At 35.5% G+C, this 25453-nt stretch overlaps 1 protein-coding gene across 1 annotated transcript; it reads left to right on the top strand.

The window, feature by feature from the left end:
* Positions 1–272: 272 nt before the first annotated feature.
* Positions 273–21869, top strand: LOC142172838 (enoyl-[acyl-carrier-protein] reductase, mitochondrial-like). Its single transcript, XM_075236510.1, has 9 exons — positions 273–343; positions 477–574; positions 9066–9197; positions 9613–9756; positions 9851–10053; positions 10875–10951; positions 11055–11133; positions 11423–11535; positions 21602–21869. Exons 1-9 carry the CDS (start codon positions 282–284, stop codon positions 21693–21695), a joined length of 1002 nt encoding a protein of 333 aa, XP_075092611.1. The 5' UTR covers positions 273–281; the 3' UTR covers positions 21696–21869.
* Positions 21870–25453: the final 3584 nt, after the last annotated feature.

Raw genomic sequence — 25453 nt, 5'->3', positions numbered from 1 at the left:
GTATTTTAGAAAAGATTTTATGCAAATATTTACACAATCAGAGTGAATTAAATTTCATTCTAACAATTTACCTGTATTTATTCCCAGTTACTAAATCAGATTTGGTGTATAGATTTTCATAATTGAAATTTGAAAATAAACCGTTGCAAAATAATTTCTTTCTCTCCGTTCACTACTATTTAAGTAGCAACAACTAGCTCATTTTTAGATAGTTAGACCACAAATAGAGAACTATGTCGTCACAGCAATCACATTACTTAGTCGGAGATTTTCCGGCCGCCATGTCTCCGCCGTCTACGGCTGTCGTCTACGATCACCACGGTCCACCTGACACCGTCACTAGGTCAGAACTCAACGCTAGATAATTATTTTATACCATCAGTATATAGAAGTTAACGTACTCTATAAATATGTATGGTGCATATATATTTCTATTTTATGGAATTAAGTGTAATCTTTTTATTTCATTTATATAGACTCACTGAAATTCCGCCGGTGAAGATCACAGAAAACGACGTGTGCGTTAGAATGCTTGCGGCTCCAATTAATCCTGCAGATATCAACAAAATAGAAGGTTCGATATGTATTATATAACTTTGTTTTTGGCCATCTCTTATAGATGAATAAAGAAAACGTTACATATCAACATACAAAAAATAAAAATAAAAAATGAGGCAAAATAGCTTCATAATGTTTTTTGGTTTCCCACTCAGATACTCGCATTAGAGCCCGACTATATCCGGATTCGCGCTGAGTAGGACCCCATTCGATCCTTACCAAGAATTTTTTTATACTCAGGATTCGAACCCGAAATCTTTGAATAAAGGAGGATCAGCCTCATCCACTGCACCAAATCCTTTGGTGATACTTCTTAATGTTATTAACGGAAAAAAGAATAAAATGTAAACATTAGTGGCTTACCTGGACCATATGTCACTCAGATTTGTATGTATGTGGTGTTTTTTTTTTGGGGGGGGGGGGGGGCGTTGGGGATTATATTATTTTCTGGCTTTAAAGTGGGATTAGAAAGAGAGGGGAAAAAAAAAAGGGAAAACAAAAGAAGGAAAAGCGTGATCTATTCTTATTGCAGCTTAAGTTTTTATACGTTGAAGATTTAAAAAATATTTATATAATCACATTATTTGTAAAATAACTGTATTTGTATGATAAACATTTATTGGTCCCTTGTAGGGTTCTAAAGTATATATCTCAGACTTTTTTGTTCGGCAGCAAATATTTTTGTTTTATTATAATCTCAGGGCCTGGCATTTAAAATAGGATTTGACTCGATAATTTGTTTGGATAACATTTATTAAGTACGTATTGGATCTGAGGTGTCGTCCAAGTGTGTCCATTGCATTGGCCAAGTCAGTTAATCACCAATTCTGATTATGTTCGGTGTAATATATGTATTGGTCAAAACATGATCATCACGACCAAGCTGACCAACGTCCTGCCTAAGTGACCGAGCAGTGAAAGATAATATAACCTGATCCATGTCTCTTTCCCGGCATCCGACGAGTTGGCAAGAACGGCGCCTAAAATAACGACTAAGACCCATTGGAGGCAAGAGGACGTCGAGCCAAACAAAGGGCAAGGGTGCCATGACTATATATAGCAAGGGAAAGCTTTCAAAAAGGGGGCTGCTCCGGCTATCTCTCGAAAAAAACCAAAATAGCTCTCTTCTATTGTTCTTGAGAGAGAAGAATGAATCTCTAGAAAAGTATGTAAAGCAATCTCCTCATCGATTGATGGGAGACACAACTTTAAATCTCAATAAGATCATTTACATTCTCTTCATCCTAATCTTTGATCTGGAATTTATTATGTCTGACTAAGATTTACCCCTTCATCTCTGATTGATTTGTTCAAAAAAGTTTCAATATCTTTTAAGTCAAACAATTTGGCGCAGTCCATGGGGATTTCTTAGTGAAATTTCATAGTTTCTCCCAGATCAAAGACAAGAAATACAATCGCTCACCAAAAGGAGCGCGAAGAGAAAATCCAACTCACACAAGACGAAGGAGCAGCGCAGTAGGGGGAGGAGAGCCGAGCAAAACAATCAAGCTTACAAAATCTTCACCGCATCAACTACAGATACGCCAAACAAGGCGAACAACATTACCAATCAATTATCCCCCATTGGACCACCGGATGGGGGCAAGGAAAATTTCATTCTAACTCGCCTCCCGGTCTCTACTCAAGTAGGAATATAACGGCCACGCAGGCGAACAAAAAAAAACAACACTTCAATTAAAGGACGAAAAACTACTGCAAAACAATTGTGATACCTCCCACCACCAATATCTCTGAGCCGGAAGACAGGAGCCAAACAAGGAAACTACAATTTGTGCGCAGAGCAAACCTAAGCGAAACAGCAACGCTTCACATTCTCTGACGTCGTACCCTCTGTTGCGAGCAGTGCCAAATGGACTGGGACTCTCCCAGAAGATATCTGGCTCTTCAAAAACTGGGACTGACGATGGGTTACTATTTCGATAAGTTCAAAATAACACCCTTTAAGGCCAAGGGTCTTCGCCAAAAAGAAGAAGAGTTCGACCTCGATCGAACGACGATGGGTTACTATTTCGATAAGCTCGAAATAACACCTTTTAAGGCCAAGGGCCTTCGCCAAAAAGAAGAAGAGTTCGACCTCGATTGACCGACGACGGGTTACTATTTCGATAAGTTCGAAATAACACCCTTTAATGCCAAGGGCCTTCGCCAAAAAGAAGAAGAGTTTGACCTCGATCGAACGACGATGGGTTACTATTTCGATAAGTTCGAAATAACACCCTTTAAGGCCAAGGGCCTTCACCAAAAAGAAGAAGAGTTCGACCTAGATCGAACGACGATGGGTTACTATTTCGATAATTTTGAAATAACACCTTTTAAGGCCAAGGTCCTTCGCCAAAAAGAAGAGTTCGACCTTGATCGAACGACGACGGGTTACTATTTCGATAAGCTCGAAATAACACCCTTTAAGGCCAAGGGCCTTTGCCAAAAAGAAGAAGAGTTCCGCCTCGATCGAACGATGACGGGTTACTATTTTGATAAGTTCAAAATAACACCCTTTATGGTCAAGGGCCTTCGCCAAAAAAAAGAAGAGTTCGACCTCGATCGAACGATGACGGGTTACTATTTCAATAAGTTCGAAATAACACCCTTTAAGTCCAAGGGACTTCACCAAAAAGAAGAAGAGTTCGACCTCGATCGAACGACGATGGGTTACTATTTCGATAAGTTTGAAATGACACCCTTTAAGGACAAGGGCCTTCGCCAAAAAGAAGAGTTCGACCTCGATCGAACGATGATGGGTTACTATTTCGATAAGCTCGAAATAACACCCTTTAAGGCCAAGGGCCTTCACCAAAAAGAAGAAGAGTTCGACCTCGATCGAACGACGATGGGTTACTATTTCGATAAGTCCGAGATAACACCCTTTAAGGCCAAGGGCCTTCACCAAAAAGAAGAAGTTCGATCTCGATCGAAAGACGACGGGTTACTATTTTGATAAATTCAAAATAACACCCTTTATGTTCAAGGGAGTTCGCCAAAAAGAAGAAGAGTTCGACCTCGATCGAACGACGACGGGTTACTATTTCGATAAGTTCAAAATAACACTCTTTAAGGTCAAGCCTCCACCAATAAGAGAAAATTTCGACCTCGATCAAACAATGATGAGGCACTATTTATATTAGGTTGAAATGCTTCTAAGGCCAAAAGCCATCAGAAAGAAAGACCGAGACTCGGCATACAGGCGCTCATCTCGCTCCAAAAGCCATAAACAGATGGAATAAAGGTAAGTACAAGGCAAATAACTAAGAAAAGACTCTCTTTTATACAAAGTCATTATGCGAACTATCTCCGCTCACATATGGCCAAGCCAACGATAAAAAAATAGGGGAAGAAGGCAGAAGAATAAAAAAAATAGGGAGGTGGAAGAAACAACAACAAATTCCTCTTCCTCTGTTGGTGGTGGATTTTTACCGTTTTTACAAAGTGTGCCCCCACCCAACTTTTGCCATATTTGTACAAGTTATTCCTTATGCTGCTCAAGTACGCGAAACTCACCGATCGCAAGGTCGCTTTGGAACATATGCTCAGCATCTTTGCTCCTTAACTTATTCGCGGTTCGATGATTCACATGCGTCCTCGGGGGTCGAGGGGTCTAGTGGTGAAGATGGACGACAGGACCAACCGTCGTTTCTACGAGAATTACTTTTATGTGCGGACTGAGCACATTGTGGCGGACCCAAGGGGATTCCCTGATAAGTGGAACTTTGCGCGTAAGTTTATATTTTTAAACAGTGAAATGCTCGACCGTTTTCTGTTGGTACTAAACTTTATCATGTCGTTGCAGCTGAGAGATTGCCCCCTCCGCCTGTCGAAGGTATCCATGAATGGGTGGGTGCCATACTTTCCCATACAGTGAGGATTTGCACATGGTCGACCTTTCATGAAAAGTTCGGACGCAGGCCCCTTACAAGTGAGATGACGTCTCTGTCTACTATTCTCTCCCTTTTTGCTTAGCTTCTTATGTGTCGTTTGTCGATATCAGGGAGAGTGCGGAGAGCAAGGGCACCTCCGTTAGCTTTTCATCAGCCGGCCGCATCTGCTCACCCTATCGTGGTACCCATTGCCCGACCTTCATTGAAGGCTACATCAGTTGAATCTGTAGCCTTGGTTACTCCTGTGAGGGCTGCTTCTCAGGACGAGGTCCCACGGATGTCGTTCGCCCAACAGGTGAATCACTATCTACTGGGGAAAAGGAGGGGTCGTCGAAGAAACGGAGAGTGGAGTTTGAGATTGCGCCCCTTACAGTAATTCATCTGGACGACTCTCCCCAGATGGGCTCTAGAGAGGGTGTTGTCGCGGCTACCCCCGTAGGGACGGAATAGACCGTCGGAATTGTCGGTGTCTGTGATCGATAATTAGAAATTCCTACCATTGCCTTAGCTCAATCAAAAATTCCTACTGTTGTCAGTGACCAACAACCTATCGTGGTGGAGAATCAAACTTCTGGGATGATTTTGGATGTACCCTCATCTTCTACAGTGGGTCGTGATTCCTCTTCAACAATAGAAAAAGGAAAAGGTGTGGTGAGCGACGACTACGAATCTGAGTCGAGCCTAGACCCCGATGATGTCAGGATGTTTGAAGAGGGCCTTAGTCATTCAGTGGTTCATGCGGGAGGCTCGGCCCGTGTTCTTCAGATCCCTTCCGGTGTCAATCTCTTGGGGGAATGAGAGGATTTGGTGCTGCAGTTCAGCCTGCTATGCTCTGAAGCTTAAAATGAGGCCCTTCGGTCTATTCCTGATGCTGATTTGATGGATGAGGTGGATGTTATGGGATTAAGTATACGTTGCATTTTACTTTCGTTTTCTTCCTTTGCCCTTCTTGAAAATACTAGTCTAACCCCGTCTTTGCGTTTTTCAAATGTATATGGTAGAAGTGGAAAGCATTCGTAGGGCCAACATCCGGGCCAAGATTTTCTTGAAGATGTTGGAAAAGTATTGTCGATACCGCAACAGGTGTCGCGAGATGCATGAGCGGTTGAGGACAAACCCCAATAATCGGGCTCTTGGTGAGGAGTTGGAGAAAAGGGACTAGGATTTGATGCAAACTATCCGCAGTAAGAGTGCGCTCGAGGAGCAACTTCGAATTAAGGACGAGGAGATCAAGTTGGGTAAGGGAGTCGCCGCAGAATGTGAGCATCTGCAGGGTAAGTTGAGGTCGATGCAGTCGGAGATGGATCAAAACTTGATCAAGGTCGAGGCGATGAGCGTGGAGTGGATGAGAAAATTGACCGCGCTAGAGAACAAAGTCACTGGGTTAGAGAGAATCGAGAGTGCCTGGTCCGAGGCTTCGGCGAGGATGGCGGCCCTAGAGAACACCATTCGCGTCCTCCACTCCGAACAGGAGTCGGATAAAGTGACAGCTACCCTCATGGAGGCAAGGCTCGAGGAGTGTTCTGGGAGACCGGGTCGCGGCACTGGAGGCAAAAAATAAGCGATTATTGGCTTAGGTTGAGTCTTCCTCCACTTCATCCCCCGCCATATAAGAGTTTATGGGAGGCAGGTACTGTGACTGAGGATGCCTATGAAGAAGCGCGAGAGAAAGCGTGGGAGGCTCGCATCAATTGTAGGTATGATGCGGCGACGCCCGAAGCTAATGGGGGTGTGGATGATGGCAATGGGAGCTTCTTGGAGATGGTGATGGCGATGGTGATGCTGGTGGCGGTGATGACACCGAATGAAGAATGTAGTTCTTGCATGTTCTTACTTTCTACCCTACAATGAAGGGGTAGGCGGGGCGGTCGAAATGAACTATGTCTTTCCTCACTGTCGGCTGCATATCAACTTAACCTGGGATTCCCCACCTTTCTTTTAACTCTGCAATATCCCTCTCCCTCATAATGGAGTGAACAGGTTCTGGTTCGACCCCGGGGGAAGTATTGAAGTCAGTCGGCTCTCTCCCAGGGCGAGGCAGAATCTCAATCACTGATGGGACCTCCTTATCCTCCACTGTGTCTGCCCCTCTGGTGACCTGAGCAGCATTTTTCGGCACTGAACTAGCGACACGGAAATTGTCACAAAAAGAATCACCAGACATTAGAAAACACGCCAAAGAAATAACAAAAAGAATGGATGAGAATTTTTAGTGAACAAGGGGGCAAGTAGGAAGTTGGAGTGTCGGAAAAAAGGATATCTGCAGGGTTCTCTCAAATAAAAGGTACAGAAGTGTGTTAATCGAATGATAAGCTCCCTCTATTTATAAGAGACATAAATCCCCCGAGCACGAAACCCAAGAGTCGTCAATCAAATCTGATAGGGCACGAAACGTTTCAGTCCCCCAGGAACGTGTGTAATAATGGTGGCAATCACAAAACAATTCTTTGATACCAAGCGACGTTTCGGTTCCGAAACCGCCGCAACGGTCTATGGGAATCGAAAGAACGCTGCCACTCCGCCAGAAACCCAAGAAATGTAACAAAGGAACAGATAGTCGAAAGCTAGATTTTTCTCGAATTCTCAACAATCATGATCCGTCTATCGAGCCCGACAGAGGATGACCCCGACAGACGGAGGGACTAACTGTATTGGTCAAAATCTGACCGTCACGACCGAGCTGACCAACATCCCGCCTAAGTGACTGAGCAGTGAAAGATAATATAACCCGCTCCATGCCCCTTTCCCGGCATCCGACAAGTCCGCAAGAACGACGCCTAAAATCATGACTAAGACCCATTGGAAGCAAGAGGACGTCGAGCCAAACAAAGGGCAAGGGTGTCATGACTATATATAGCAAGGGAAAGCTTTCAAAAAGGGGGCTGCTCCGGCTATCTCTCGAAAAAAACCAAAATAGCTCTCTTCTATTATTCTTGATTGAGAAGAATGAATCTCTAGAAAAATATGTAAAGCAATCTCCTCATCGATTGATGGGAGACGCAACTTTAAATCTCAATAAGATCATTTACATTATCTTCATCCTACATATGATCCACACTGTTAATTATTTGATCTGGAATTTATTGTGTCTGACTAACATTTACCCCTTCATCTCTAATTGATTAGTTCAAAAAGGTTTCAATATCTTTTGAGTCAAACAATATACAATCAAACCTCTTTAAAACAGCCTTATTTGTTCCGAATATCATTTGATATTATAGCAAATTGTTGTTATAAAGAACATATATTATGACATAATACAAAAATTAATTTTGTAAAAAGCTTGGCTTTTATAATGAAGTACTATTTATATAGAAATGATGTTATAGAGAGGTCTGAGTGTATAATGGCACTCGAGACAAAATGACTCATATCATCTTGCCTATAGCAATTAGTCCAGGGGTGTTAAATGGACGGGTTGGACTAGTTTTGGACATGTCAAAATAGCCTGAGTCAATAATGGGTGGGTTAATGATCCGTCCAAAAGTTACTTGGACTGAGATGTATTGAGTGAATATGGTTTAAAATTTGGATAATAGCGTAACCCGCCCAACTCTTACCAATCTTTAAATAATGAACGTTATTTTCTTATAAGTTGTTTAATTACCAAAATAAACTTTTTTCTTTTGTTTTGGTCATATACAACATATCAAACAAAAAGAATTATTTTAAAGATATTTTAGTAAAGTTACTTGTAAATTAATTTTGGCTAAAATCAGCACAACTTTAGATGAGCTGAGATGAGTTGGTCAAGATGGACAATTCAATAAATGATCGAACAATAACCGACCCAACCTTAAACGAATTGGGTATGTTGAATGGGCTCGGGCTCAAACTGCCACCCCTAAAAATTAGTGAGAATGGAGATAAAAAGCCATCAAAATTTATAAGTTGGCATTTTTTTTTAATTCTTTTTGTTGCACATCACGTATATTTCATAAAGAAAGGCTTATGTGAAATAGTACTCATTTTTATTTTTATTTTTGCTAAAAAAATACTTCCTCCGTTTCAGTTTATGTGAACCTCTTTCATTTTTGGTCCGTCCTAAAAAGAATGACTCATTTTCTCAATTTGAAAATAATTTAGTTTAAACTTACAATCAGGGGCGGACCTAGAGCATAGAATGCGGGTTCCCGGGAACCAGTAACTCTTGTGTAGACTCTGTATTTATATTTAAAAATTCACTAAATATTTATAAATATCTAATTGTGAACCCAGTTATTATTGCATATTAATCTGAAATTACGGTAGGAACTCATAAGACTCAAATCCTAAATCCGCATTTGCTTACAATTTTACCCTTAATAAGAAGCTTTTCCTAAACCCCTTTTTGATTTGTTTAGGATCACAAATTTCGAATATCTTCATAAATTGGAACGGAGGGAGTGGTACTCTCCCTGTTCCATGTTATGTGATATACTGTGTATACTCTTTTCTTTCTAGCACAAAGAAAATGATACATTATTATATTTCTACCTTTGATTTATCTGGTCCCTTATTAATGATCTTTTTGCAATAGAAAACTTAGCATTTTTCATCTTATCATCTGAATATTATTAGAATATAGTTAACCTTTTTCCCATGTATTTTGCTGAATAATTAATTGATCAACAGGAGTATATCCAGACCGGTCACCACTACCAACAGTCGGTGGAGGGGAAGGGGTGGGAATTGTACATTCTGTTGGCTCTGCTGTTAAGGCTCTTTCCCCGGGAGATTTGGTTATACGTTTTCCTTATATTCAAGGTAATATTTTATGTGTCTTATAATTACAATATTACATAGATTCACTCTTCGGTAAAAACTTATACACACCTACTGTTTATACCAAAGCAATAGATGCACGACGTATGTTTGAATATATATATATATATATATGTGCGCGTAACACAAGTCCATGGTGAGTTGCTTTTACTCTGCAGGAAGTAAGATTAGTGCAGCTTATATACACTGACGGTATAAAATATTTATGTACTATCATCAAATAACACTAAAGATGTAGCACCAAAAATTTGTCTATAATGAGGGTAATTAATAACTCTTAAATAAAGTAGACAACCAGCTACATTACACTGTGCTAAATGTCAAAAAATTTTGCACAATCAGTATATATAAATTAAATGCGATAATATAATTAATATTGTCTTTATGTTGTGCTCAGGGTCATGGCAAACGTACATTGTACAAGAACAAAGTATGTGGCACAAAATTGATAAAAGCACCCCAATAGAATATGCTGCCACTGTTTCTGTTAATCCAGTGAGCGCCTTGAGAATGCTCGATGAGTTTGTTACTTTAAAACCAGGTTAATTATTTGTCAAATTAATTACTTAGTGTTTTATTGTTTAATTCCCTCTCTTTTTTACTCATTAATTTATGTGTTTAATTTCCATAAATAGGAGACTCGATTGTGCAAAATGGAGCCACAAGCATTACGGGGCAATGTATTATTCAGCTAGCTCGACTTCGTGGAATTCATAGCATTAATATCATAAGAGATAAGCCAGGATCTGATGAAGTAAAAGAAAGATTAATGAAACTTGGTGCTGATAAGGTGTTTACTGAGAAAGAGTTGGATGTCAAACGTGTCAAAAATCTCCTGGTATTATTATACTCCCTAGTATACTTTTAGTTATCAAACTTTGAACTTTACAATTTTAACATAATAATGATAGCATTTTCAAAAGTCTTGGAAATTAATTTGGAGAATGAATAGTTAATAATAAATGTAAAACAAAAAAAAATTCTCTTGATTTAATATAGTAGACAAGTAAATATGAAAATATATTTATATAGTGGACAAGTAAAAGTGAACGGAGAAAGTACTAAAAGTATTGTATGTGAGTTGATAATTTTCACGCACGGTCACAGAATTTTAGGAATTAAAGTCACAACTACTTTTGTCAGATTAAAGTAACTCAATTGTATTCGCTAACAATAAAGTTTTAAATTTTATCCACTATGATAGTGAACGGGCAGCTCCATGAACAAAGTATTTCGTGTTCATGTAAAGTTCAAGAAAAGACCGTATCCCAATAAAATGTGATGTTGACAATCTATCCTAATAAAAGTATCAGTAGCTAATTATACGACTCGACCCCATGATCTATAGGTCACACGGAAATTACTACAAAGCTCTTCTTCTTATTCACTATGATAGTATAGTCAAAAAGAATTTCTCGAATTAAATTATTGTACTTTACCTACTATAGCGACAAAACATACCCATCAACGTTACTTTGATTATATTGGTTAAATTATGTGTTACTTTAATGTAATAGAAAATAATTTTACAATGTTACTAGTATATTGGATTTAACTTTGTAATCATACACGAAATTAACTTTACATTTCAAGGATGATACATAGATTATAATTAACTTCTAGTTTATTTATTCAATTTTTTTTGGTTGCATGTTCTAGGGTGATATATCTGAACCTATTTTGGGTTTGAACTGTGTTGGTGGCAATGCTGCTACTTTGGTTGTCAAATTCTTGAAGTGAGACAACTTTTCTTAATTTTATTTTCTTATTAAGTTGAAGTTTTTAGCTTTCAATTATAAGCGATTAATTATAATTAACTTTGTTGCATGTTCTTTTCAGGCAAGGTGGTACTATGGTTACATATGGAGGGATGTCGAAAGAACCTGTTACTGTTTCTACTTCATATTTCATATTCAAGGTTCGTTTCAAACCGAGAAATGGGACTATTAATAAATATTAATTATTTTTTATTGTTATATATAGTCAAACCTATTTAAAACAATATCCTCATATAACAAACATTTACTATAAAGTCAAGTTTTTCTCGAAATCGATTATTACGTTATTTTATAATATATGTCCTCTATAACAACACTTTACTATAGCAGCCAAAAAATATCGGAACAAATGAAACTGTTATAGAAAGGTTTGACTATAATTAAAACGGAGAAATAATGCCAAAATATTTAATGGGAGTTTTGTTGCAGGATATTACGTTGAAAGGATTCTGGTTACAAGAATGGAAATTAGATCAAGCAAAATATAGGGATTGGATCGATTATCTCTTGGCCCTAGCTCGTGCTGGAAAACTGAAATATGAGTAAGTTCTTTTCTACTCATTCTTTATATTCCTAAGTCATATTCACGTGAAAGGATAGTTTGGACAATGAAGCGTATTAATAAGAAGTAAATTCCTTAACTTTAGTTTGTATTGTTAAGAAACAATTAAAGACTCCTAAAATTCTTTATCTTAAAAATGTCATACAGTTATGTGTATATCATAATATTTTTGAAACTTGTGTTCTTAAACATGTCAACTAAAACTATTTTTTAAAAAGAACAAAATGAATCCATATATTCATATAAAATATATATGGTACCTGTATTTACATGTACACATATATGATATAGGAATGGTTCAATGTAAGAAAATTTGTAAAAACTTTTCATTGAAGAAATATAAAACATGTAATTATTTTTGCAGCAGAATAAGAAGAAAAAAATTTAAATAAAATAGAACGGAGGAAGTACTTTTTAATATAGTACAAGGGTCAGCAAAAGTTGAGAATTAGCCTAAGAAGGTCGGAGAGGTGATGGTAAGTGAAACAACATTTTGCAAAAGGAGTACCAAAACATTTATCAGTCATTTTGATGAACAAAATAATACATTTTTCCTCGCCAAATATTAGTCGTTTAATAAATTAAATTTGTCTCGAAATATTTGACCTTGTAGAAAATTAAGATGCCGTTAAATATAGTTTTTACAAATTTAACTATCCAATTAGTGAAATATTAATTATGTGAGACATTTGAATAGAGGTAAATGTTAATTTAAACTAATACTCTTATGATTTAATTTTTTGTAAGGGTGTGTAGAGATCTTAAAAGACAAATAATATGAATGTGATGTTATTTAATACAATGTGCTGGAACCCTGATACCTCGTAAGTCTAAATATTTTAAATGATTGTACAACTACCATGAGTAAACATAAACCCTAATAATTGACGGAGTTCCTGAAGGATTGCGTATAAGTGTTCGTAATATGCAGCGAAAAACAATAATAATGATAGACAGATCTTTTCGTGTTTAAAATTTATTTACATATCAATAGATCGGATCTAAGACGTACCTGGTGAAGAAATTCTCGTTTCAAATTTTTCAATAGTGCGAAGACTCTATGCGTATCCACACCGAGACCGATCCTTGCTATCAACTCTTTCATCAACGAAACCCGCGAACAAATTGAACGAAAAATATTGTGTTGAAATTTTTCTCAAAAATCTCAACTCAATGTTAGAACAACAAGAAACAGTTTTCTTGTAATTGTATTTTTTCTCTTGGCTTTGTATTCCACTCTCTTTTTCACGAAGTGTTTTTCTTCTCAAGAATTAATTAATTGCAAATTTTCTCCATCACCCTTTATATAGCATCACCTACAAACCTTTTTCCTATTTGGTTGAGGTAATGATTTACTTAGGGTAAAAATTTATTCCAAAAATAACTTTTGAAATTTTTCTAAATAAAGAATTGTTAACCCATTCTTAATGGGTTTGATTCTGCCGAATTCTACTTGGACTTTCCATGTAGTCCAACATCAAAGTTGGAATTGTAATAACACCAAATCCAATTCAATATTGGATTTTCTTATAAGTCATTATTTAATATTTTGCAAAGTTCAAATTCCATAACCAATGACTTCATGTAGTCGGCATCTCTTATGGGATTTACAATCCAATTCCAAAATGGATACTTTATTAATATCTCCTATGTATAGATATCAATTATGACTATTAAATATATATCATATATATATTTCAACCAAGAGAAATAATTTTCTTTTCTATTTCAAATAAAAATTTCAATTCGTTCATAATATTAATTATAATCTCTGTGCTAGCAAAGAATATAATAATATTTTATTTGAACTAATAACTAAATTACTTGACTGATTAAATTCTTTAATTTAATTAACAAATAATAAAGTAATTAATCCTTTAGCAAAGATTAGAACACTCGTTAGTGTGCGACCTCATAGGTTCAATACTAAACCGGTAGTAAATTGATCACATCAATATACTAATCAAGGGTGGCGTCTAGCAACACTCCTTAACAGCCGGATAGCATGAAGTATACAATTTACTCTCAAGAACCAGTAGAAGAATAATGTAGTAATTCCTTCTGTCCTTATAGCTCTGGATCACCCTAGGATATGGTTCAACTGTCAAATCCTAATAGGCGACCAACTATGTGTTCATGTCAAATATAATCAACCACTGAATGACCTAAGAAACTCATTTCTTCTTTCATTCAATTGCCCTAGCTAAGGTCTTAGTTTGGTCGTTTATAATTCATGACAACATGGAGCTTAAACTCATTACCAAGAGTTGACAGATTCCATCTTGACCAATCACTAATTCTACAAGTATTTAATCGTACCCAATATCCTTTCAACTATTGCCCTAGGGCCATAGGTGTCTAGTATCAAAGCACAATAAATAACTTGTCAATTACTATGACGATCTCAGGTCAAAGGAAACTTTTACATCACATTCTTCAAGAGAATATCCTATTGACAGTTTATGGTAATTCTAACCATTAGGAATTATCCAAAGAGTCGGTTCAATGATCATATCTGCATCCTCTATCTATGTAATTTAGTTAATGAGATCAACTTATCTTTATCCCATAAATACGATCACATAAATATTGATCTAACCGGATTACTAATGTCCAGATTAATAATCCTACGATCAAGAACAAATTTAGATTAAATTATAAGAAACTTTACTCTCATTATCATGATCTCCATCACAATGTCAAGTCTCAAAATTTAACCAAGGACCTTATCGAATTAATCAAATAATTAATAACAACGATAAAAGAATAATCAAACAATTAAAAATAACTATGATAAAAGAATATCTAATGCCATATATTTTTATATCAAATAACGTTCATAAAAATATGTTCAAATCATCAAATATGATATTGGATCTAGGGCATATCTACTATATCCCTAACAATCTCTCACTTGCACTAGAGTCAATCGCTCTTGTACTTCATTCCCAATTTTCACTTGTGCTTGTCAAACTCCTTTGCGCCAAGAGCTTTAGTGAATGGGTCTGCAACATTTTCTTTTCCATCAACCTTTTGAATTTTGACGTCTCCACATTCAATGATCTCTCTTATCAAGTGATACCTTCGCAGAACATGTTTGGACTTTTGGTGTGATCTTGGTTCTTTTGCTTGAGCAATGGCTCCAGTATTGTCACACAACAGTAGAACCGCACCTTCTATTGAAGGAACCACACCAAGTTCAGTTAAGAACTTTTTCATCCATACAGCTTCCTTAGCAGCTTCACTAGCTGCTATATATTCTGCTTCAGTCACTGAATCAGCTACTGTAGCTTGTTTGGAACTTTTCCAACTCACTGCACCACCATTTTAGGTGAATACATAACCAAAAATAGATTTGCTATCATTTCTATCTGAAGAGAAACTTGCATCAGTATAACCTTCAAGTTTCAACTCAGAATCTCCATAGATGAGGAATTGGTCTCTAGTCCTTCTTAAGTACTTAAGAATGGTCTTCACCACCTTCCAATGTTCCTCACCAGGATTTGCCTGATATCGGCTAGTCACTCCAAGTGCATAAGCCACCTCAGGACATGTACATGTCATGGTATGCATGATAGCTCCCATTGCACTAGCGTATGGGATCCTACTCATGCGTTCTCTCTCTTCAGGTGTTTTAGGACAATCCTCCCTACTGAGAGTAGTTCTAGTGCCTATCGGTAGATAACCTCTTTTGGAATTATCCATGTTATACCTCTTTAAAATAGTATCAATGTACAAAGACTGGGAAAGTCCAACTAGCTTCCTAAATCTATCTCTATAGATCTTTATTCCTAATATATAAGCTGCTTCTCCCAAGTCTTTCATGGAGAACTGTTCAGATAGCCAAATCTTGGTACTTTGCAATGCCGGTATGTCATTCCCTATGAGCAATATATCATCAACATACAACACTAAGAATATAATTGTGCTCCCACTAACCTTTTTGTACACACAAGGTTCTTCTTCGCATCTAACAAAATTGAACTTTTCAATTGTCTTGTTAAAGTGAATATTCCAACTTCGAGAAGCTTGCTTTAGTCCATAAATGGATCTTTGTAGCTTGTAAATTTTATTATGATCAGACGAAGATGTGAAATCTTCAGGTTGTATCATGTACACATCCTCTTCTAGCTCACCATTAAGAAAAGCTATTTTCACATCCATTTGCCATATTTCATAATCATAGTATGCTGCTATAGCAAGCAAAATTCGAATAGATTTGAGCATTTCCACGGGAGAGAACGTCTCTTCGTAGTCGACTCCTTCTTTCTAACGATATCCCTTGGCAACAAGATGGGCTTTGTAGGTCTCCACCTTTCCGTCTGCTCCAATCTTTTTCTTAAAACCCCATTTACAACCTATAGGTTTTATATCCTTTGAAGGCTCAACTAATGTCCATACTTTATTTTCCTTCATGGATTCCATTTCGGATTCCATGGCCTTTTTCCACTTCTCATAATCGGAACTTTGTATAGCCTTTTCATAGGTCTTAGGGTCATCATCATTATGATCAACCTCATTTGATACATCATCTTGTACCAATAAATTTAATCTAGTTGGTACATGACATTCTCGTATAGACCTTCTAAGAGGTACTTGTACAACCTGTTCACCTTGTGCTGGATTTGGTTATTGTTCAATTTGGTTTGGAACTGGTTCATTAACCTGTTCTTGAACTTCATTTAGTTCTTGAACTTCAACTGTTGAAGATGACAACTTCCTTGGCAACTTCAAAACATCCAATAAAGGTTCTTCAACTTGAGTCTCATGATCTTTATATTGTGTTGATTCATTAGTTTCTTGAGCTTTATCAAGTTCTATTTCTCCATTATAATTTTCTTCTAAAAGAAATTCTCTTTCAAAAAAGGTTGCTCCTCTGGCCACAAACACTTTATGGTCAGAAGGGTGATAGAAATAATATCCCATTGTTTCCTTGGGATACCCAATGAACCTACACTTATCAGATTTTGAATCAAGTATATTAGAATGTAGTCTCTTAACATAAGCTGGACAACCCCAAACTTTAATATGTTTAAGGTTAGGCTTACATCCTTTCCATATCTCATATGGTGTTATAGAGTCTGACTTAGTGGGAACTTTATTAAGTAAGTATGTTGTTGTTTTCAAAGCATATCCCCATAAATGTTTTGGAAGATCAGTGAACCCTATCATAGATCTTACCATATTTAATAAGGTTTGATTTCTCCTTTCAGACACACCATTGTGTTATGGTGTTCCTGGAGGTGTCCACTATGAGAGAATCCCATTCTCTTTGAGATATCTGGTAAAATCTTCACTAATATATTCTTCACCTATATCAGACCTTAGTACTTTGATACTTTTACCAGTTTGCTTCTCAACTTCACTACAGAACCTTTTGAACATTTCAAAAGATTCAGACTTGTGTTTTATAATATACACAAATCCATATCTTGACATATCATCAGTGAAGGTGATGAAGTAGGAATATCCACCTCTAGCTTGAATTTTCATGGGACCACAAACATTTATATGAACTAGTCCTAATAATTCAGAAGCTCTTTCTCCACTTCCAGTAAATGGAGATTTGGTCATTTTTCCTTTGAGACAAGATTTACAAGTTGGATATGATTCAAAATCATACTTGTCAAGGTACTCTTCCTTGTACAACTTGTTAATTCTTTTCTCTCCAATATGACCAAGCCTACAATGCCAAAGGTATGTATGATTTACTTGATCATCTCTTTTCCTCTTAAGACTTGAAACATGCATAATCGAATTAGCATTCACATTAGGTAAGACATAAACATCATGTTGGAGATAGCCATTCACATATAAATTATCACTATAATAAATAGAGCAAATATCATTGCCTATATTAATGCGAAAACCACGTTTTTCTAACATAGAAGCTGAAATTATGTTCGAAACAAATTTAGGAACGTAATAACAATCATCCAACATAAGTACTTTGCCCGTAGGCATTATTAAAGAAATGAATCCTACAGCTACGACCGCAACTTTTGCACCATTTCCAACTTGTAGATTAATTTCTCCTTTCTACTTATCTGGAACCCCTGCAACATATTACAGATGTTATAACCACTGCCAGTATCTAATACCCACAATGAAGAATTAGTAGTAGTTAAAGAAACCTTGAAAAAAATTTTCATTAATGTCTCACCTTGTTTCTTGTCCTTTAGAGTTGCAAGATACTCCTTGCAGTTTCTCTTTCAATGCCCTTTCTTCTTACAGTGAAAACATTCAGCATCATATATTGACTGCAAGATCAAATCTTCAGAAAGCTCTTTACCAAGCTTGTACCCTAACTTCTCATGTTCTTCGGTAAGAACAATCATATGATTGACATGGGGTCCAACTGGAGAGTTTTCAATGTCCAACTGTGTATCAGCCATCTTCTTAAGATATTCAATGATTACAGTTGGATCTATATTCTGATGTTTCCTCCAGAGTTCAGAACTCATAGAAGCGTGAATGATGTGTTTAATAGCAAGGCATTCTTCCAAGTGTTTTTGATAAATCTTGGTGCCTTGAACATCATTCTCTGGTGCGACTATCTTTGCAGGCTTATCGATCACATCAATGAGCTTTTCATGCATGAGAACAATTCTCAAATTTCCATACCAGTCATCAAAGTTTGGTCCTACCAACTTGTTGGTCTCAAGTATTTCACGTAGTGATATAACATACATATTGAGAAATCTAAAATATAGAAAAGAAAAAGCAATAATATAAGAACATATTTGCATTTATCATAAATACACAACTTTTATCTTAATGATATTTCCACTAATTATTTTAAACTATTTACCCTCATTATAGTTTACAAAATCTTTATTTTTGTCAGTAGAGTAAAGGAATCCTTTAACAATATGTATGAGCCCCTTGGAAGTCTAGTCGTTTCTCACATATATTTTAAAGGTAGGTACTCTTACCGATTATATTCCCATACAATTTCCTTAAATAGCTCTATGTCAAATAGTCCCTGGTAGTCAGGTTGATCCTATTGGCATAGTTGAGTTCAACCATCATGATAGTAAAGAACTTATTAAATTTTATAATCCCCCGGGTGGTCCAGGCGTCTAGTGTAAAATTAAATAATTCTTTCAATCCATACATCTAATGCAATAAATAATTTTAACATATTCTCGAACTATAAGTCTCCTGGTAGTCAGACCGCTCCTTATAAACAAGAAATATGTAAAATTATTTACCTTGATGGATAGCTCTATAATAAAATATCTTATATTTTATTATTTAAGAACTCAAATTTTAGTAAGAGGGAATTATTACTAAAATAATTTTTAATAACATGAAGATCAAATCTTTTATAGCATGTGAATTTAATTCAAGTTGTCTACATGCTTAGTCCTAAACTGATTTACATCACATGTAATAAATAATTCAAAATTATGTAATAAACAAGCACATGACATAAAAAAAAAATTCAACATTCTTCTAACATTTTAATCTATATATCACATATATCACAAAAAAGTAATTCATGCCATAATATCATTATTAATTAACATCTTATGAACTAATAACAATTAAAAATAACAATAGAATCATTTAACCTATTATAGATTCCCGTCGTATCTAATACAAAATTTCAAATTCAAGTTATGAACTATCTCAATAGTTATATGAATACATATTTTATCCACAATAAAATAATATCAACATTCAAACGATTTGACTATTGCACAAGATACATGTATTATGATTTGAACTCTTCAAATATAATACTAAAATATTTCGTAAATAAATTTTAGACACAATAAACCACGGCTCTGATACCACTGAAGGATTGCGTATAGGTGTTCGTAACACGCAACGGAAGACAATAACAATCCTAGGTAGATCTTTTCGTGTTTAAAATCTATTTACATGTCAATAGATCGGATCTAAGACGTACCTGGTGAAGAAATTCTCGTTTCAAATTCTTCGATAGTGCGATGACTTTTATGCGTATCCACACCGAGACCGATCCTTGCTATCAACTCTTTGATCAACGAAACCCGCGAACAAATTGAATGAAAAATATTGTGTTGAAAGTTTTCTCAAAAATCTCAACTCAATGTTAGAAGAACAAGAAACAGTTTTCTTGTAATTGTATTTTCTCTCTTGGCTTTGTATTGTACTCTCACTTTCGCAAAGTGTTTTTCTTCTCAAGAATTAATTAAGTGCAAATTTTCTCCATCACCCTTTATATAGCATCACCTACAAACTTTTTTCCTATTTGGTTGAGGTAATGATTTACTTAGGGTAAAAGTTTATTCCAAAAATAACTTTTGGAATTTTTCTAAATAAAGAATTGTTAACCCATTCTTAATGGGTTTGATTCTGCCGAATTCTACTTCGATTTTCCATGTAGTCCAACGTCAAAGTTGGAAATGTAATAACACCAAATCCAATTCAATATTGGATTTTCTTATAAGTCATTATTTAATATTTTGCAAAGTTCAAATTCCATAACCAATGACTTCATGTAGTCGGCATCTCTTATGGGATTTACAATCCAATTCCACATTGGATACTTTATTAATATCTCCTATATATACATATCAACTATGACTATTAAATATATATATATATATATATATATATATATATATATATATATTTCAACCAAGAGATATAATTTTCTTTGCTATTTGAAATAGAAATTTCAATTCGTTCACAATATTAATTATAATCTTTGTGCTAGCAAAGAATATAATAATATTTCATTTGAACTAATAACTAAATTATTTGACTGATTAAATTCTTTAATTTAATTAACAAACAATAAAGTAATTAATCATTTAGCAAAGATCAGAACACTCGTTAGTGTGCGACCCAATAGGTTCAATACTAAACCGGTAGTAAATTGATCACATCAATATACTAATCAAGGGTGGCGTCTAGCAACACTCCTTAACGACCGGATAGCATGAAGTATACAATTTACTCTCAAGAACCAGTAGAAGAATAATGTAGCAATTCCTTCTATCCTTATAGCTCTGGATCACCCTAGGATATGGTTCAACTGTCATATCCTAATAGGCGACCAACTATGTGTTCATGTCAAATATAATCAACCACTGAATGACCTAAGAAACTCATTTCTTCTTTCATTCAATTGCCCTAGCCAAGGTTTTAGTTTGGTCGTTTATAATTCATGACCACATGGAGCTTAAACTCATTACCAAGAGTTGACAGATTTCATCTTGACCAATCACTAATTCTACAAGTATTTAATCGTACCCAATATCCTTTCGACTATTGCCCTAGGGCCATAGGTGTCTAGTATCAAAGCACAATAAATAACTTATCAATTACTATGACGATCTCAGGTCAAAGGAAACTTTTACATCACATTCTTCAAGAGAATACCCTATTGACAGTTTATGGTAATTCTAATCATTAGGAATTATCCAAAGAGTCGGTTCAATGATCATATCTGCATCCTCTATCTATGTAATTTAGTTAATGAGATCAACTAAACTTTATCCCATAAAGACGATCACATAAATATTGATCTAACCGGATTACTAATGTCCAAATTAACAATCCTACGATCAAGAACAAATTTAGATTAAATTATAAGAAACTTTACTCTCATTATCATGATCTCCATCACAATGTCAAGTCTCAAAATTTAATCAAGGACGTTATCGAATTAATCAAACAATTAATAACAATGATAAAAGAATATCAAATGCCATATATATATATTTTATATCAAATAACGTTCACAAAAATATGTTCAAATCATCAAATATGATATTGGATCTAGAGTATATCTACTATATCCCTAACAGTTTCAACCCAAAAACAAAAAAAAAGGGAAGGAAAAAAAAACATGTGAATTGTTTTGAGATTGTAAAGTGACCTGAGATAAAGTGAGATATTATGTCGAATTTTTTCCTTCTCTTTTTTATTTTTATTTTTGGGGTTGGGGTGGGTGAGACTGTACTAGTTCTCCAGATATTTGAGCAAAATATCATTATCTTGATTCTTTACAGTGTACTGATGTTGGCCTATTCTCAATTCTCATACAGGATGGAGATGGTACCTTTTAATGATTTTCATACAGCTCTTGAAAAAGCAATGGGAAAACAAGGAAGTCGAGGGAAACAAGTCCTTAAATTCTAAGCCATGGGAAATGTAATTTTATTATCAAAGTACTGCAATAATTTGGAGAATAGATTCACTAGTATGGAGTCGAGTTAGTAAGACCTTAACTAGAGGTATCAGGTTCGAGCTTTTGGTAGAAATTGTGTTTGTTAGGGAGCATTTTACTTCTAAATATAAAAATTTTCGGTGCGAATCCAGATTTAATTAGGAGCCAATATGAATATCGGATACTGGATGGAAAGAAAAAAAGCACTAGTCTTGGGATATATTTTTAAGTTAAATTATCGGATATTCTTCTCAATCTCACATGTTGTGATGCTGTATTTTTCAGAAGCTTTCTTGTTTGGTTGTATAATCTTCTTTTTATATCTTTTTTTTTTCCATTTACTGGTGCCATCATTTTAAACAATTTTCAACCATTTTTTGAGATAAACAAATATAAATGATGGCGCAATTTATAAACTTCTTTTAATGTGCAGAGCGGAAACTTTTATGTTGGTCCTTTGCGAAGATGGCTGATGTAACTTATATACAACTAGTTTTAATGTGCGCGCGTGTACCTTGTATTAATGTGCGCAAACTTTTAAAACTCACGTAAATAATATTAAAAAAATATATTTGAGTTATAAAATAGAATCTAAGAAAATAAATCATAAATTTATGAAAATGGTAAGTGTTAAATTGTTGATCCTATTTAGCTAATTTATTGAAGGAAGGAATCATGTTTTATAGAGTTATCCAATGTTTATGGATTGTAAATATTAATAAAAATGTGAAAAAGCAAATCAAACTAAAAATACATTGGTACTTCAACCAACGACACCCAAGAAAATAATAAACTAAATATATGCATATTCTTGAATTTATTTGGAGTTATAATATAAAATTTAAGTTATAGCTAGAAAATTTTGAATTTAGAATATATTATGAATGACGATGTTATTTTACTTGATGTTTAATTGGATCAATATGCAACTATGATAATAAAATAAAGTTAGTTCATATGATTCTAATTAAAATATTGTTACTTATTAAGTGTACATATGTTATTAAGTTGTACCAAATATAGACGTCTTTATTTAGAACTAACTTTTAAATAATTGAAAAGTACAAAGAAATTGGTAGCTTTTAAGCTATCGACCACATGAATGGAATAAAAAAGAATATAAACTTTTAGTTCAAAGAAGGAGCTGAAACGAGAAAAGAAAAAAAAGAGGGGGTTGTTGATGAAGAATCTAAACTCTAATCACAATGGTTTTAGAAGAAAAAAAAAAATTAATATGTTTGTCACACCTCCTTTTTGCGCGCCCCACCCCGAAGGGTTAGATGCGCGGGTGGAGTTTTTCCAATTTAAGTGACAATATTCGAAATGGGATTATTTGTTTAATTCAGAGTCGCCACTTGGGAAAGGTTTGGCTTTTGGTGTCCCAAGTCACCGGTTTATCTTGAATCCCAAATCGAGGAAATTTTTGACTTTTCCAAATGAAGTCTGCGAACCAGAAATTCTAAGTAAGGAATTCTGTTGACCCGAGGGAAGGTGTTAGGCACCCTCGAATCCCGTGGTTCTAGCACGGTCGCTTAAATTGTTATAATGGCTAAATATCTGATTTAAATACATGTTGTGACTTATGTGCTTTTATTAAGTTTAAACCGCTTTTATCATTATCATTTATTTTTATAGAATTGCAACGTCGTGAAGATGCGTCTCGAACCACGTCACAATCAATGCACCCGTGATCGTCAACACATTTTGACTTCGCTGAGATTTGGATTTGGGTCACATCAATGTGCACCCGAATTTAAGAATATAATTTAACTTAAAGTCGCGCCTAAAGAATCTAAACGCGTTATTATCTTTGGGGAAGGCAGTGGAATTCTCTAAACAGTCCCTCCCAAATTCTAAGTATTTATCGTGATCAATTATTGAGGGCCCCGCAGTTTGCATTTTTTATTCGGCGAGGCTCGTCTCATTATTTTAGAAGGGTACCCTACAATGACTACATTTCTACTACATTTATCTTTAAAGAGAAGGATGATGCCGAATTTTGCGGGTTTGGACAAATACGGACTGAATCCTTATTATGTTTGCCGAAACTAAACTTGTTTGATTACCTGATTGATTGTTCATAAGGTGAGGGTTACCGCATGCTTTGTCTTCATCGAGTGGATAACTTATTAATTCGCTAAATGAGATTGCAAACAAACTAACAACATATATTGAGTTATGTTTAACGACCTCCAAGTTCTATTTTTTAACACTTTAACCTATTTGAAATTGATAAACGAAATCGACTGTTTTATCAGGGGAATTACTACTAAGTGAACTCAAAAATGGTTATTAGTTTTTCTCAACAATCATCACATTATTTCGAGACAAACAATCTATACCGAAACTCAGTATCGAACCTGCATTGGAGCGAATAAACTGACAGGAGAACTGGCATTCATAGCCAGACTCTTAATGTGACTGCATGGGAGTTTGTTTGGGATACATTTATCCCGGACCCAGTACCACAATTTTGTTGATTCAGTGGTCTAGGCAAAATACATACAAGTGCCTATCATGACTCTATGTTATACAGTCATAACTAAACCAAACAAGTGTTATACTGAACTGAATATATACTAAATCAAAACATGTTGTCTATGTCATACTGTCATTACTATTGAACAATGCTATCTGACAGTCCATCTCAAACAGAATGTATGCTAGTTTATACAAAGTGTTTGCAGTTTGCAGTAAAATATACAATCCCAAATAACATTCGACCTATTTTTTAACACCAATGTTATAACATGAACAACTGTTCTTTTCTTTATTTCTGCTTCAATTTCAAACTTTCAACAATACAAAGTTTCAGAGGTTGTGTACCTGGAAATATTTGACAATTGAAGGAAAGGGGGAAGTCAGCAGAGTATGATGACAACAAAAATGCAGCAGCAATCACAGCACTATCAGTAGCAGCAGGGCAGAATAGCAGCAGACAAAGCAATACAGCAAGAAACAAGCTCGAGTGCAGTGATGCAACTATGGCCAATAGAAAGCAATAGCCAAATAACAGCAACACCCAGTGGAGTAGAATCAGAATTCCAGATAGATCAAAACAGTAGTAAACCAATGAAAGCACTCAACTAATAGACACAACTGGGATTTCAAAGGATCAGAATTGGTTTGAACAAATTGAAACAACTGAAAACCCAATAACAATAGGAGGAAGAAAGTTTCTGATTGTTGGTTGTATCCCTTCTATCCCTTAATCTCCCTCTATCTATGTGTATCTATTTTGTATGTATTTCAGCTCTCCTTTTCAAACTCCTCACAGTATTTTTCTTTTACAACCCTCCAAGTCCTCTTCCTCTTCTGTATGTCTATCCCCCCTTTTTATAAGCCTCTATCCTACTCTTTTTAAACAGCCTGTTTTCAGAAATCACAGTACCCTTCCCATGTGCCTTCCATTTCCAACTTTAGCTAATTAAGTATTAAACCCCATCAACATTCCCTGGCAGATTTCACTTTTAAAAGGTTTAAATACTTCTTTAAACTAAAGCCAAGTATGGGCAGTGGAATGTATCTGACAGCATATGCTGTCAAATTGTTTAAAACTTAACAAAGGCTTTTATGCAGGCCACAGGCTGTGCACAAAGCACATGAGATGCACCAGTGCACATGCTGTGCACGAGTGCACATGCCTTCCAATTCAGAATCTAAACACAAACAATCCAACAGCTATAAGTGGACTGGCTCTTAATTGATTCATGCAAATGTTCAATAGAAG

Source organism: Nicotiana tabacum, chromosome 18, assembly GCF_000715075.1.
Source record: "Nicotiana tabacum cultivar K326 chromosome 18, ASM71507v2, whole genome shotgun sequence".
Lineage (NCBI taxonomy): Eukaryota > Viridiplantae > Streptophyta > Magnoliopsida > Solanales > Solanaceae > Nicotiana > Nicotiana tabacum.
Note: the sequence above shows the minus strand (reverse complement) of the source record. Positions and strands in the feature narration are given on the sequence as shown.

What these genes read in the sequence shown, in the direction of transcription:
- LOC142172838 (XM_075236510.1), top strand. Translation starts at nt 282, where the DNA reads ATGTCTCCGCCGTCTACGGCTGTCGTCTACGATCACCACGGTCCACCT. An exon ending in TTGGTTGTCAAATTCTTGAA is followed by an intron (nt 10,952 to 11,054) that starts GTGAGACAACTT and finishes TGTTCTTTTCAG; the next exon opens with GCAAGGTGGTACTATGGTTA. An exon ending in CTTCATATTTCATATTCAAG is followed by an intron (nt 11,134 to 11,422) that starts GTTCGTTTCAAA and finishes GTTTTGTTGCAG; the next exon opens with GATATTACGTTGAAAGGATT.